This window comes from Balaenoptera acutorostrata, chromosome 11, assembly GCF_949987535.1.
Source record: "Balaenoptera acutorostrata chromosome 11, mBalAcu1.1, whole genome shotgun sequence".
Lineage (NCBI taxonomy): Eukaryota > Metazoa > Chordata > Mammalia > Artiodactyla > Balaenopteridae > Balaenoptera > Balaenoptera acutorostrata.
In genome coordinates, this window is record NC_080074.1 from 50857265 (window position 1) to 50873236 (window position 15972).

Sequence of the window (15972 nt, forward strand, 5' to 3'; positions counted from 1 at the left end):
AGTCAACTAAAATCCATGGACACCTTTATCATTTTCAAACCACTTCAAATAACACCAGGGTCTTTAATTCCTTAAAACTCTCTTTGGTTGGGCTCCCCTGGTGGCACAGTGGTTGAGAATCTGCCTGCCAATGCAGAGGACATGGGTTCGATCCCTGGTCCGGGAAGATCCCACATGCCGCGGAGCAATCAAGCCCGTGCGCCACAACTACTGAGCCTGTGCTCTAGAGCCCGCAAGCCACAGCTACTGAGCCCATGTGCCACAACTACTGAAGCCCACGTGCCTAGAGCCCGTGCTCCGCAACAAGAGAAGCCGCCACAGTGAGAAGCCCGCACACTGCAACGAAGAGTAGCCCCCGCTTGCCACAACTAGAGAAAGCCCACGCACAGCAATGAAGACCCAATACAGCCAAAAATAATATAAAACAAAAAAAAACTCTCTTTGGTCAAGAGGGGTATTTCTTATTACTTCCAGGATACTAATGAAGCAAAGTTTACTCATCTTATGAAACATAATCCCATTAGATTTCAAAAGGAACAATTTCTTCCAGGAAGGAGGCGGCCTGAGAGACCAGCAGTGGAGGATCTATCCCTCACAAAAGGGAACTGGTTAAACCCCTGTATGACTGTCAAGTTTTTTGTTAAAAACGAAAGCAATTTCTAAGAACGAATGGCCTTTATTACCTTCTCCTTGGACAACAGGGGTTGACACTGGTAATCTGAAAACTCTTCTTGAATCTTTCATTTGAACCAGGTTAGTTCACCAATTTTAGTACTGTAATTAATTCTAGCAAGCTCCTCTGGCTATATTAATTCAAGAGACATCTGTCCCACATTAAGACAAGAGTAACATTAAAATACATTAAACACTAGAAACTACAACAGATTTGTTTAATCATTATCTAACTACACTCTCTTTATCCTTTTAAACAACAAGGTGTCATTTGAATATGGCTCCATATTGTAACATAAGGCAATAGGTTCTACATATAACAAGATACAGAAATGTTTTAACTTCGGCCCATCTTTCCAGGCAACAACTGCTAATAAAAATTTTTTAGATAAGAAAATCTAGGTACCCACCTGATATTAAGTACCCCTTAAGCCGTGGAAGGAGAGTTTCTGGATCAATTAGAGTGAGTTTGCCTAGACATTCAGCAACAACATTTCTGGTTCCTTCTTCTGCACACTCACAGTGCTTTAGCAATAAGGCCCAGATGTTTTCAACATATGGTTTAAGGCCCACCACTGATGCAGAGCTAATAATTTCCTTCAAGGAATGAAGCAGTAGATACTGCCTTTTGGGTTGACTGGTTATTTCTTGTAAGACAAATGGTAGATATTCAGGAAGGTTGCCCACACTAATGCTGCCTAATGCATAGGATGCAGCTGATTTGACTTCTTCACTAGGAGATGAGAAGGCTTCTAATATGACAGATTTTAGTTCCAGCTGCCCACTTAAGTCAATATGATGCCCAACTTCTCCAAGAGAAAGTAGAGCTAAGAGGCGAATAGAATCTGTAGACCTTGAGTTCTTGACATCTTGAATAAACTGACCCACTACAGCTGGTCCTTCTTTAGGGCATGCTCGAGTAAGAGCAGCTACACATTTGGCAATGGAATAATAAGACTGCTTATGAGTAAGAGCTGTGCTCTGAGAATAAACTGGACCGGTCAGCATGCGCAACAAATCCATGTATCCTAGATTATTTGTTCCAGTGACAACCAGAGCTTGGAAAAAGTCTAGCATGGCGCTAAGAGCTCCCCCTTGCAATAAAGGTGATCTAACAAGTCCAATAAGTTCATTGAGAATGGATCCACTTATCTTTGAAAGGGAGGAGGGATACACTTTTGCCAGTGTGGTAAGAAAACTGATAGCCATCTGTGAAACATGCATATCACTTTCGCTGATAAGAGGTGGGAGCTCATCTAGAACTGCATCAATCATGGCAGCTGTCAGGCTATCACTATAGTTTTTAATTAGAATATCTAGAGCAGAAAGGGTACCCAGTTTCAAAGCTCTCTGGTTTTTCCTGAGAAATGAAGCAAGGATAGGAACCCCTTCTCCCAGGACAGGCCTCAAATCTATCTTCAAAGGCGACCCAGCAATCAGTGTCAACGCCTTCACTGTAGTTAACCGCGTAATCTCATTCTTCAGTCTCTCCAAGAAAATCTGAAGGGTATTAGGCAAGTCAGAGCCCAAATTGTCTCCAAGGTTGCAAATAATTTGTCCCATACAGGAAATAGCCCTTTCCTTGACTTCCTGATCAATGTCAGCTGCTTTTAACCTCTTAATGGTACAGGTAAATAGATCTTTGATGTAAGGAGTCGCATCAAACGAGGAAGGCTGATCTAAAGGACGAATTACTTTGACAAGCTGTTGAGTAACAAGAAGCGCTTCAGATGTAATCTTGTAAAATGGATCTCCAACACAAGCCACCACTGGAGGGACCAAAGCTTGAACATGAGGATGGAAGACTTGAGGAGAGTGGTTACAGAGGATTACATATAGACAGGACAAAGCATCAATCTTCAAATTTGACGAGCTTGATTTATCATTCAGTGAGAAAATGATTCCTAAAACCCAACCAAAAAAGAAAAATCCAGTATTTTTATCCATGGCACCTTTATGAATTTAAAGCTAGTTTTAAAATTTAAAACTAATCCCTAAAAGATTGCTAAAGTTCCCACTATATATTATCTCTAAAGCAGTTGAAATTCCACAAGCTATGATAAATATTAAAGTAAAAAATTTTAGGGTACGATTTTAAACTTTTTACTTTTAACTTTAGGTATTCAATGGTTCTGTAAAAAAGTTAGTTCCATGTGCAAAGTTGTCACAAATTATCCTTTTCAAGGAAACAATTATTTAAGCTTATCTAAGTCTTAATAAAGTCCATAATAAGTCCCAAAAGTGATTTACTATTTCTTTCATACCTGGTACAAGTACAGGAATGTGTTGTGTTAGGGCCCCAGGTAATACATTTACCAGTTCAGTTAACATGTTAAAACAACACTGTCGGGTCTTCACACTTTTTTCTTTCATCTGTTTGTGCAGAGCTTTAACAATGTTGGGAACCTGTAATTATCAAGTGCTCATTAGCTGGTTCAGCTATTGGTACTTCCTCAGTACACTTAACACAAATTACAGGGGATGGGGACAAATGGAAGAATTTTTTTGGTCAAATTCCTAATTCCACTAACTGTCAACAATTTGTACAATACAAACTTTGTTGCATCTACTATATATGTTCTCTTGAAACTATATTAGCTTGATACTGATAAATAAGAGAGCAGAGAAAAGCTATCATTAGCTTTCTACAGAGCAACAAAAGTCTTCCTTGATTAATTTTACTTATGAAATGCACAAGACTAAATAGAGAGCTAAACAATAAAATAATTTTCAACCAAAACTTTAGGAGCATAATTTATAAATGGTTTTTGAAACTGAAATAGCACATACAAGCAGTTAAAGAAAAAAGACAAATTATGGAAAAGAAACCATTAAATGGGTCCTTGTGTTTGCTTTTTGTTGGCTGTTACAATGAAATCAACCTCACTTCAAATGTAGTTATAAGTGGCAGGAATAAGATTCAAAGACATCTGCTTCTAAACTTTCTAATGTCAGTAAATACTAAACAGGGAATTTACCAATAAATCTTATGGATGCCAGGATACAGACACATACCATATCGAACAATGATGTGAGAGAACTAGAGGCAAAAGAAAACATCTATCTAATTAATTCACCACAGCATCATCAAAATTTCCTGTGATTTTTATCTGCTTTCCATATACTTAGTCAATTGCTTATGTCCTCCATACACTTTATCTTTTCCTTCTACAATTAATCTTCAGTGTTCACCTCTAAGTTCACCACAAACTTTTAAAATTTTTACTACTTGAAAACAAGATAGATATGGCATGTACGTCCCCTCCTCTGGTTTAGTTGTTTAGTCCCTCTCAAGATCTGTTTTGTAATCTACAAAAATGGACAAATATGTACCTCATAGGGCTGCTGTAGAGACTGCATATAAGATAGGAAAATACCTAGCATGTAATAAATATTCAACAAATGGGGGCTATATAGAGCTAACATTTAGGATCTTAGAAAAGATGTCCTCAAGTGAAAAAAATATGTATTTTATCAATAACAATAGCTGGTATATATAAATACTATGTAGCAGGCTTCATTGTATGTTTACATAGATCATATCATCTCTACCTTGGGTAGACAGTTCTAAGTAAACCCTAACTACAAATGAGAAGAGTGAGCCTTAATAAAATGTCTAAGTAACTTGTCCAAGATCACACAGCTAAATTAGGAGGGAAGGAAGCTATGAACACAAGTAGTCTAATTCCACCGCCCTAAGATTTCTCCATTAATCAAAGATAAAGACTACTTCACTGAATCTTAAAGCTAATATTGTTTAGCCAGGAAAAATCAAGAAAACTTCAATCAGAATAAATTATTTACAAGTAATGTAATATGAGCATCCATAAACTACTATACAAACATATCCCAGAACTGTTTCTCTAAAGCTATTCTGGAACTCATATTTCCATATAAAAACACCACTTTAAAAGATCACATTTACTAGCATGACTTTTAAAACACACTTTTAAACTGACCTGACTCTGAAGCATTGTTAAAGGTGTTTCTCCCTGTTCCATTGCATCAGGGTCACACAGCCAACTTTGCACAGGACGAGTTTGCTTCAAAAGAGAAAGGTATGCATGAAAAACATCTGCCTTTACATTCTCTTCACGCTCTTTAAATCTGGATATCAGTGCAGGAGAGACGGTCTTGTAGAATTCTGGAAGCATTTCATGCCTTGTGCTAACTACAGCATCCAAGCACTTAGCAGCTGCACGTCTCACTTTCCAACTCATGTCATCATCGTCACTGTATTCATCATCACTCCCTAAAGAGAAGTTTTAATGTTAACAGGCTATTAATCATAAGAAAAGTTTAATATAGAAAGTGAACTGATATTCATAACTAAGATAGTTTTCTAACTTTCCACTAAGATATACAGCAATAGATAGGTTTAAAAAGAACCAGTACTTAAATCGGAGGCAGAATTTACTTATAAAATTTACACATAAACAAACCTCTAAAGAAAAATTATCTGATTGTGTTTTTAATTTGTTAAACATTTTCTTATTTATGGGTAATGAGCTGCTTATTAACTCTTTAAAATCATTTATTAACACATGAAACTTCTTCAGATTATAAATATTTGTAAAATCATAAATGTCCCAGCCTTTTAAAATAATGTGAATAGAAGTTCAATTCAAAAGATTCACTTGACACTACAGGAAAATCAAACAAACAACTGGGGAGTTTATAAGATAAACTATAAAATAGATTTGTGGTATAGATGATGTGTTAAAAAGAATGATCACCAATCCCAGGTCATGCTGTGAAACTAATTTTTCAGGGGAGAAAAAGAATCCTGACATCAGCTTTCTTTGTGACTACAAGGCTTTTCACTAAATTTGTTGATGGGCTATTAGGAACAAATATGCATATTCTCAACCTTTCAAGATATTATCTTAATATAGCTTAAATAAACTATACTTTCTCAATTATAACAAGAAAATTCTGCCCACATAACAGAGCACCAGCTTCTCCAAACTCCTGTTAAACATTTAAAACAATATTCCAAGCATAAGCATTAACAATTCTCTCTCACTTACATATTCTTGCTAACTTTTGTGTGTGTGAAATCTCTGAAAATTATTTCCTTATAACACCATCAAGCCGAATCAGTTGGGTAACATGAAGTCAGGAGGATGGCCTACATATTAGCAGTTCTCAGGACAGTCTACAATTACTAACAATAATTTCGTTATTCTTAGATGTAAGAACTATAGTCCTCAAATGATTCCTCAGTGGGGGAAAAAAGATATCATCACTTCTTTGGCTTATATTCCAATTAGCTTAGTGACAGCTAAATGTAGCCAACTATGCCTTGGAACATTTTCCAATCTCCAGAAGGCTTACTTAATTTCATCTTAGCACTTTATAGTAAAACCCAACCAAATACTGCTAAACCAAGGCATTTGATTTATTCACCAATACCTATTTGAAGAAAAATTATAGGGTACTACCAAATAGATTATTTTAAAGCACATAAATAAATGAAAAATTTCCAATGGCAACCCAACTATAGGAATTACTTTACAGAAATATACTTAAAGGTTATACAAAATTAAATAGCCTAATCACAAAAATTATGTTGGTTTTATAAGTTACAATAACACTATGATAAAAAGATATTAGGTATAATCCACGTACCTGATAAAGCAGCCGAAGGACCTGGTTTGTTATTCAACATCAGTACTTACCACACTAAAAAAACCAACAATCAAAAAATCTGGAACATAAAATGCTACTCCTTTTTCAAAGGATATTCCTATTATAAGCTAAGGTTTCCCTTCGTTAATGTAACACATTTACTGAGTGTCTAATGTGTGTCAAGCACTGTCCCAGGCACTGGGATAAAGCAATTGATAAAGAAGACTAAAATTAAAATCTCTTCCTTCATGAAGCTTACAACCTGGTATGGTAGAAAATAATTTCAGTGTATCAGAAAATGATTAGGTGTAATGAAGAAAATAAAAATGCTGCAAAGGGAGATAGATATGAGTATGAAGTAAGGGGAAAGCCCTGAGATGGGAGACTGGATGAGGAGGGTGTGTAAAAGAAGTGATCAGGTATAACCCCAAAGTTTTTGGCCTGAAAAACTAAGAAGAATGGAGGTGCCACTCTGAGATGGAGAAGTCTAAAGAAGAAACAGGTTCGGGCAGGCAGTGGGGGAAGGGTGGAGAGAAGATATTTTAGACATCTAAGCAGTAAATCAATTAAGCAGTTGCATATATGAACCTGGAATTCACAGGAAAGGTCTGGGATAAAGGTAAAATTTGGCTTTTCAGCATATTGATATTAAAGCTAAGAGACTAGATGAGATCAACAAGATCATAAGACCATAACAGAGAAGTCAAGGACTAAGCCCAGAAATACTCCAAAGTATAGTGGTCAGGGTGATGAAGAGGAACCAGCACAGAGACTGAAAAGGAGTAATCACAAAGATAGGAGGGTGTGGTATCCTGGAAGTTAAATAAAGAAATGCTGCTGAGAACTGAGGAATAGGCAGACTCAAACATTTGAGGTCACTGGCAATCACTGGAAGACTGGATTTAAGAGAAAAGGGGAAAAAAGGAGCTGGAGAGCATTCATTCTTTTGAAGAGTTCTGTTGTAGTGGAAAGAAATCAGGCAGTATCTGCTTGACTCTAAAATGGGATTAAGAGAGGTTTTTTGCACCTTTTTTTTTTTTTTTAAAAAGATGGATGAAATTACAGACTTTAGAGCAAAGTCATTACCTAAATTCATTCAAAGAATCAAACTTAAAAGTATAACTAACAGGAAATCCACAGATGCATGTACCCAATAACTTAAACATTTCTATTATGATTCTTTTAATACTAGCAGAAACAACTAAACATGAGCAACCCTGTGTCCTTGAAGTGCTACTCCTTTCCAGAGTAAATACCACAAATCACAGCACAATGACATCAATCATACGAGCCTCAGAAATGCTTAAATTATTCATGAAAGTTAAAGGGAGCCTCAAACAATATTTAGGATTTCTCATTAAAGTAACTATGTATGAAACCAACCAAACTGCTATGAATATGTTATCTATAGGTATAATTTTTAAAATAACATTCATTTCCCTCACAAAAACACTGTAGAAAATTTGAAAAATAAAGAACAAAAGTCACTTATAATTGCTTGCCAAGAGAAAAACACTAGTAATATTTTTTTCACCATATTTAAAAAAATAAAACTGGGACAGAGTAATTTTTGCTACCCACTTTTCATTCAACTTATTAACTGCTTTAACAAGAACATGAGTTTGAACATGTTGCGTAGCAGTTCAATACATGGATGCCCCATAATTTTTTAAATCAATTTGCTCTTGTTGAATATTGTGGTTATTCCCACTTTCACTATCATAAACAAACAAACACAGTACAATCTGGTTAAGAATCACCTCCATCTATAACACTGGGTCTTTCATGAAAATGTAACAAATTCCTTCTACTTAATTTGAAATACCTTGGTCATCATCATCACCACCATCCGCATCCATGGCATTTTCATCTTCATCTTCATCATCGTAATTATAATTTGGATCATAAGTAAGATACTTAAGACATATATTTATAATGGTAGAAACATGAGGATATACTTCCTTAGGACATCTGAAGAAAAAAACAAAAGCTGCCTTGAATAATTATACTTTTCTCCTTGATTCAGTATCTGCCAATTTTGCTTTATTACCAGATTTTTTTCCCTTCCCTTTAACATAGTAAAGTGGTTTCCAGCCCTCAACACCAATGATCCTTCATCTTTCCCTCCCACTGACTTCAGGTTTTAAAAAAGATTTACTTTTCAAATTACTCTTATTTAATCAATTTTAAGATGAACTCCACCCCCCCACACACACACTTTAACATCTCTGAAGTCAGATGATTCCTATAATAAATGGTATGACGTAGTTAGTGTGGGGTCATACAGAGAGAAATCTGAATATGCTCCATCTTCTCAACACACGACTAGAACACCAAGTCTAGATAAATGTATTCTTCAGTAACTAGGATTATTGGTGTAAATGCCAGTGTACATTCATCTAGGCTTGGTCTTCTAACTTTATGTTGAGAAAAGACAGAACATATAATAAATGCCCAACAATAAGTAATTTGTATTTCTCAATTAAAAGGACAGAAATGAATCCCACAATTTCTGATTTTAACAATTTGATATGACTATAAAAGCTCCCTATCAAAAACCATGAGTGGCAAATAACTACTTATAATTACTGAAAATAACAACAGTGAAGTCTCAAGACACTGTGCTACTACACTGTCAATTCTAGCCAAAGGCAAAAAAAAAACAAACCCCCAAATCTCACTACTTAGCCAGTATGGCCTTCTTGTACATAAATACAGTTTTTATTATTAGAACCAAGGTTCCAAAACTGAGAATCACTGCCCTAGCAAAATGGCTGTAACACATCTCAAAAACTGTTGAAGAGATATGAAATTCACTAGTATACATTACTGACCAGATTAATTTCTGACCAAATTAATTAATTCTGACCAGATTAATTAATTTATCCTGGTACTCTCTCAGGATAAAGACTACATCATTAAAGTAAACTGAAAGACAATTATAAATACCTTTCCCAAGTTTTTTAAGAAAAGTCCTAACAATAAGAAGGAAACATTTCAAAATAAATGTAAGGATTTTATTTTAAAATAAAGATGATATTCGCTTCAAATACTGTATTGGTTATCAGTTATTGTTTAATAAAAACTTAATTAAAACACATTTGAAATCCAAAACTCAATCCCAGCTGTCAGTAAAACCCATTTCTCCTCACCCACCTAATCTAGATCTTAATTATTACTCTATTCTTAAGAAAAATTTTTATTTGAAAAATATAGATCTTAAAAACTTGCCTTCTCACAAATGATTCAAAGGCTTGAATGCAGTACTCTCTTAATTCATCGTCATCTACATTACAAAATTTTACCACCAAAGGAATTATCTTCTCAAGGTATTCACCTAAGAAAAGCATATTAGTTCTTATAAACATTCGTTAATATTTTTTAAAGAAAACTTTTCAATACATAAATATTTCTTACCTATTCTATGACCAGCTTGCCTACTAATAGCAGCAATACATTGTATGTAGGTTCTTGTTGTTGACATGGAATCATTTTTGGACAACTCTGACAAAAGATGTTCAATAAGATCAACAAAAACTATATTTCCACAGCTCATAACCAGATGGCCAAGAGCAATAATGGTTCTTTTCCTCACTGCAAGTCTAGGGCTGGTCAACTGGGGGAGCAGACAGGTCAGAATTGAAGGATGGAAATTAACAAGAAGTCCTCCTTGCCTTAAAATAAAATAAAAAGAAAACAAATAAATACAAGATGTCCAAGTACTACTGAAATGTCTGCCCTCTGACCATCTCTTGATTACCCCTTCTCCCTATTGTCTTTCCTGTACAAATCTACACACTAAGTTTCAACGATCTTGTGGTCCAACCCTCTCTTTCAAATCATTTCACATGTGCAGTTCAATGACTCAATAGCAGTCAAACATCTGTGTCCTGCCAGGATAGTGCTAGTGATCAAGTCACACGCTGGACAAAAGGTCTAACTGAATTTTCACTACTTATCAAATTAAGCATAAATTCCTCACCCTCCTCAACAAGACTCCAATGTATCAAAATGATCTCCTACCACTTTTCTATTCATTCTATATTCTGGAAAATTAGAATACAATGTTTCCCAACTCAAGACTACTTACATATTCTGATATATTCTATGTTTAAGCACAGACACCAGTGCCCTACCCACTTTTCAAAACTAAATTCAAATGCCACTGTTTCCATAACAAACTTTCTTGGATCCTTCCATTTTAAACCCCCAAATACATTATACTCTCCGTTAATATTTAGTCCAATTCTGCCTTACATTATAGCCATTTGTGTTCTTACCTCCTATAGCAAAGTATAAGCTCTTTGTGTGCTAGGATGATAGCTCTTCACTTTTACTATATATTTGTACCACATGAAGGCACTTGATTATTTTCAAGTTCAAGTGAATTAGCCACAAATAACAGACAAATAATGATGACATATAATGATTATAAGAATCAGGGACAAGCTGAAACTGACAGGTCTTTTAAGGTTACTTCCCCCTTGGACTTGCTTAGATCTCTATCTTCCGAAGTTTGACTTCCAAAGGAAAAGTAGAAAAGCAACAAATATATACAGCCAAGTTCCTTCCACCCTCACAACACATGCTCTAAAAACATGGTTGCTGAAGAATACCAGCATTATTTTAACTGGAAAACTTGCCACTCCTACCAGCACATCTCCTTATCCAAGTAGATCATTGTATTCAAGAATACCAAAGAGTAAAACAAAATATAAAAACTCTGCTGAAATATTTAAGTCACAAATTTTATTATTTTTCAAAACTACAAGAAATATGCTTGCTATGCAGTATTGCATGATAATATAATTAGCTTTTTTCTTCCCTCACTCCTAACCACACACATTTATAAAACAGACACAATTTAAACATGAATAATTTTAGGCCAAGTTTTATTATATTTATCAGAAAGGGTTCTTAACAAATGCACAAATATTTGTATTATAAGTAATACAAACAATAGTCATGTTTACCTGCTCAACATATCAGCCATAATATCCAAGGCTTCTAGCTGAACAGAGACATCTTCCTGCTTTGCTATTGCACTGGTAAGACGCCCAGTAATCTTTTTACATACATTAGCAGCTAATGCAGAGCCTGCATGAATAAGAAACCGATTATGATTTCAAGGCAAGTATGTTGAATTCCACCTCATATTCATGCTAGTTAGCAAATATTCAGCAACTCTAAACTTGATTTTAAAACTGACTCAAGAGATCCATGTCAGAAAAATATGTTTCAAGGGACTTCCCTGGCGGTCCAGTGGTTAAGGCTTCGCCTTCCAACGCAGGTGGCAAGGGTTCGATTCCTGGTTGGGGAGCTAAGATCCCCCATGCCTCGAGGCCAAAAAACCAAAACATAAAACAGAAGCAATATTGTAACAAATTCAATAAAGACTTTAAAAATGGTCCACATCAAAAAAAATCTTAAAAAAGAAAAATATGTTTCAAAACACGTTGTTTTTCAATCAAATAATTTATTAGACATAAGTAAGAATTAGACCCCGCTGCAGGAGTACATGACACAGGGAAAACAGTATCGATTCAGGTAACTCTACTGGACAACTATTTCTGTGCACTGGCACGAATGCCAGCTATGGAGCTAATAGTAACTGTAGTGCTTACACCTCTAGGTTGGAAAGCAGCGATGACATTTTTCTCTATTTAAGTCCTCTTTACTAATAACCTAATAAGATCCTTTCCAATCCAAACAAAGTAGAAATGTTGTTCCAGGAGACTCATCAATAAAGATTATGACTATTTTAAAGTAGATCTGTGTTGTTACTGACCAGGGAGGAAAAAAAAGGAAACAAGAAACTGTGAAAGTAAAAATCTGAATGGTTAATAGAATTCTTGTTAGAGCCAGAAATCAGCTAAAAACAAACATGTTTCAATGAGAGGGAAAAAATGAGGAAAATATCAACGTAGCTAATACAACTATAAATAACATACTTCAGAGTTGGTGAAATAAAGTAACATTGGCATGTTATAGTGAAAAAAACCCATCACCTTTGCATTAAAAGATAATGGGGGGCTTCCCTGGTGGCACAATGGTTGGGAGTCTGCCTGCTAATGCAGGGGACACGGGTTCGGGCCCTGGTCTGTGAGGATCCCACATGCCGCAGAGCAACTGGGCCCGTGAGCCACGGCTGCTGAGCCTGCGCGTCTGGAGCCTGTGCTCTGCAACGGGAGGGGCCGCGATGGTGAGAGGCCCACGCACCGCGGTGAGGAGTGGCCCCCGCTTGCCACAGCTAGAGAAAGCCCTCGCACAGAAACGAAGACCCAACACAGCCAAAAATAAATAAATAAATAAATAAATTTTTTAAAAAAAGATAATGGGTATGAATCTTCATCCAACCAGGTAATCAAAACTTTGGATGAATTAACTTAATCTCTGAATTTCAGTTCCCTTATCAACAATCTACATTAAGACCTCCCATATGACTGACATTTTTAGACAAAGTGAAATAATATACACGCACTATCTAGCATGATACCTAGCATAGAGAATAATAAATATTTATTAAGTAAATGAGTGAAAACTACATACTAAGACTACATTATTACCAATATATATCTTTCCATGAAAGAGAGAGTAATTTCACCCCATTTGCAGATGAGACAGTAACTTTAGCCTGCAATTTTAGCCTATAGCTTAGCAGTCAAGACAAATTCTAAAACTTACATTACATAAACATCTGTCAGAGGTCAAAAGCTAATTACTTGACAAATTCGTTAATTGTAGTTTTAAATTTTAAAAAAATTATAAGTAGCTATAAAAGGCTCAGCCTTAATTAAATATACTAGTAAACTGAACTCTTTCACAGCTGTCTTAATGGTGCTAAGTTTTACATCATAAATTCTAAAGCAAAGCAAAACTAACACTGAAAATAGAAAGCTAATTGGAAATAACTCATGATTTTGGTTATCTTTTCTCTCATTGCACAGGCTGGCTTAACTCTATTCTGCAAGTCACGTTAATACAATATAAAATCTTGCTCCAATATAAAAATCCTTCAGAACTGGTATTCCAAAGAGATACTTAAATTCAATAAAAATAATATTTTTAAGCAAAAATAAGACTCCAGACTTTTTTTCTTCACTATTCAAAGGGATGCTTACAAAGATCTTTTAGGGATAGATACCTCTCTCCCTCCCTGGTCAGGAGGAAAAAAAAAAAAAGGTGGAGGAGAAATACCTCCATTCATAAAAGGGAAATAGGAGAAAAAAGCATTCTTGCTTACCACTGGAAGCTGGAGGGAGTTCTCCAATTACTGTTTTAAGGCCAATACTCGAAATATCTCGAAGTTGCTCTTTATCAGAAAGCATGTTAGTGCAGAGGGTATCTACAATTGTCTCTACTTGGTATTCTTTCACTTTACTCACTAAAGGGCCAAGACTGTAACATAAAAAAGAAAAAACATTTTTTTAATCTAGATAAACAAAAACAGAAAAACAGATGAGTGAAAACATTAACTTTTCTGCCTAGCAACTGTCAACACGAAATAAATGCTATGCCTGTAACATAGATAGTATACGAATAAGAGTGTTAAAAAATTCTTAATAAGCTCTTTGCAGTTTCCAATTTTTTCCCACTTACTTTCATCACAGTATCATGAAACTCAAGATGCTTTCACCCTCTCCCGCCAAACACCTCAAATACACACATCTTTTAATAATAAAAAGGCTAATTAGGAGTCTGCTCCTAACAAGGATCCTATGATTTACCTGCAATAGAAATTCCATCCAGTATATCACATTTTGCCAACTGTGACCCTTCCTTCCTACCATCTATCACCAACTCCAACTCATGAATCAAAAAATTTATATTCTTTTTATTTTCTTGTTTAAATTTTAAAAGCATCAAGTAACTGGGAAAAGCACTCTTCCACTGTGTCCTTTCCACAGAATTTAGCACATCAGAGATAATGTTTGGTGCATGACTGTTCATTGAGGAGCCACTGTATTCAAGACTGTATTGAATAACAAAAGTATGGCCCCCATCTTCAAAAATTTACCATCTGGTTGGTGAGGTAAGGAACTCACATAACTACTTTAGAAATTATGCAGGCATTCACTACTCTGCACAATTAAAAAAAATTAAAAAACCTTTTAAATTCAATGTTAGTATTTATTTACAGACAGGAGACTGCACCTCGGAGACAAGTTTTTAGGTACTTGTATTTATGGGGTACAGTTAGAAAAAAAGAGCATTTCAAATGAGAGACTAGAATGAATAGAATACATGCTGAAAGAAATAAGAAGTCAAAAGAATTGCTTGATGCAAAAGACAGATGAAACACAAAATAGGAAAGACAAACACCTGGGACATTAAGGAGAATCTTTAAAGTTAGGCCAATGAATTTAAATGTGATATGGTAAAGTTGGGAGCCAATGCATTTTCTCAAGCATTAGTGACATGATGAAAATAATTTAATTTGATAAATGCTCAGATCAATGTTTCACATACAGATTCTCAATAAATAACAGCTGACTGCTTGACTAGAAAAGTAGTAGGCAGTATGATTTGGAGAATTAAGAAAGAAGAAAAATAAACAGAGAAGTTGGAGAAATCCATGAACAGCTCAATCCAAATGGATGGAAATGATAATAAGGCACACGGCATATATGTAGAGACCTAATGTGAAATAATACAAATTGGGATTGAAAATAAAAGGAATTCCAAAAATGAATTTAAAGACTTCTAGCTTCTAAAATGGCAAAATAGCTCTGTTGGACTAAACCTCCTTCAGATAACAATTACAAAATCTCTAAAACTGTATTTTAGAAAACAACAATTTGAATGCATAATGATGGAACTAAAAACAGATGGGGCTTCCCTGGTGGCGCAGTGGTTGAGAATCTGCCTGCCAATGCAGGGGACACGGGTTTGAGCCCTGATCTGGGAAGATCCCACGTGCCATGGAGCAACTTGGCCCATGAGCCACAACTACTGAGCCTGCGCGTCTGGAGCCTGTGCTCCACAACAAGAGAAGCCGCGACAGTGAGAGGCCCGCGCACCGCGATGAAGCGTGGCCCCCGCTTGCCACAACTAGAGAAAGCCCTCGCACAGAAACGAAGACCCAACACAGCCAAAAATAAATAAATAAATAAATAAATTTAAAAAAAGAAAAAAAACAGATGGATAAAAAGTGTCTACCCAGAATTCCATATTCCATGAAATCACCCTTTAAAAATGAAGAATAATAAAAATTTATATTAAAGACAACTTCAGATAAAAGCTGAGACTACATGGCAACCAGACCTATACTACAGAAATTGCCAAGGGAAGTTCTTTAGGCTAAAGGAAAATTAAACCAGATGATAACTCAGATTTACAGAAAGGAATAAAGATCACCAGAAATGGTAAATGTGTAGAAAAGGCTACATTTAAGAGACTATATATTTTTTCTCCCAACTATCAATAATACTGTATTATGGACACACACACACAAATTTAAAAAACAATAGTAGCACATAGCCAGGAGGAAGGTAAATGGAAAAATGTTATTTCAAGGTTTACATAATTTATATCAAGTGGTACAATATTAACTTTTAAGACTGTGGTAAATTTAAGATGCAATTTATAATCCATAGCCTAGAGTGACAATTTTAAAAATAACACAAAGATGATGTATCTGAAAAGTCAAAAGACGAAATCAAAATTAAA

At 35.4% G+C, this 15972-nt stretch overlaps 1 protein-coding gene across 1 annotated transcript in view; it reads right to left on the bottom strand.

Annotated features, from left to right (window-relative positions):
- CAND1 (cullin associated and neddylation dissociated 1) overlaps positions 1-15972 on the bottom strand; it is a 44364-nt gene that overhangs the window by 6960 nt on the left and 21432 nt on the right. Inside the window, exons 3-10 of the mRNA XM_007195056.3 lie at positions 13547-13701; positions 11277-11400; positions 9721-9977; positions 9535-9640; positions 8129-8274; positions 4632-4924; positions 2937-3078; positions 1083-2576 (exon numbers count right to left, since the gene is read on the bottom strand). Of these exons, the coding sequence (XP_007195118.1) occupies positions 1083-2576; positions 2937-3078; positions 4632-4924; positions 8129-8274; positions 9535-9640; positions 9721-9977; positions 11277-11400; positions 13547-13701 (2717 nt within the window). The remainder of the gene's footprint in view (positions 1-1082; positions 2577-2936; positions 3079-4631; positions 4925-8128; positions 8275-9534; positions 9641-9720; positions 9978-11276; positions 11401-13546; positions 13702-15972) is intronic.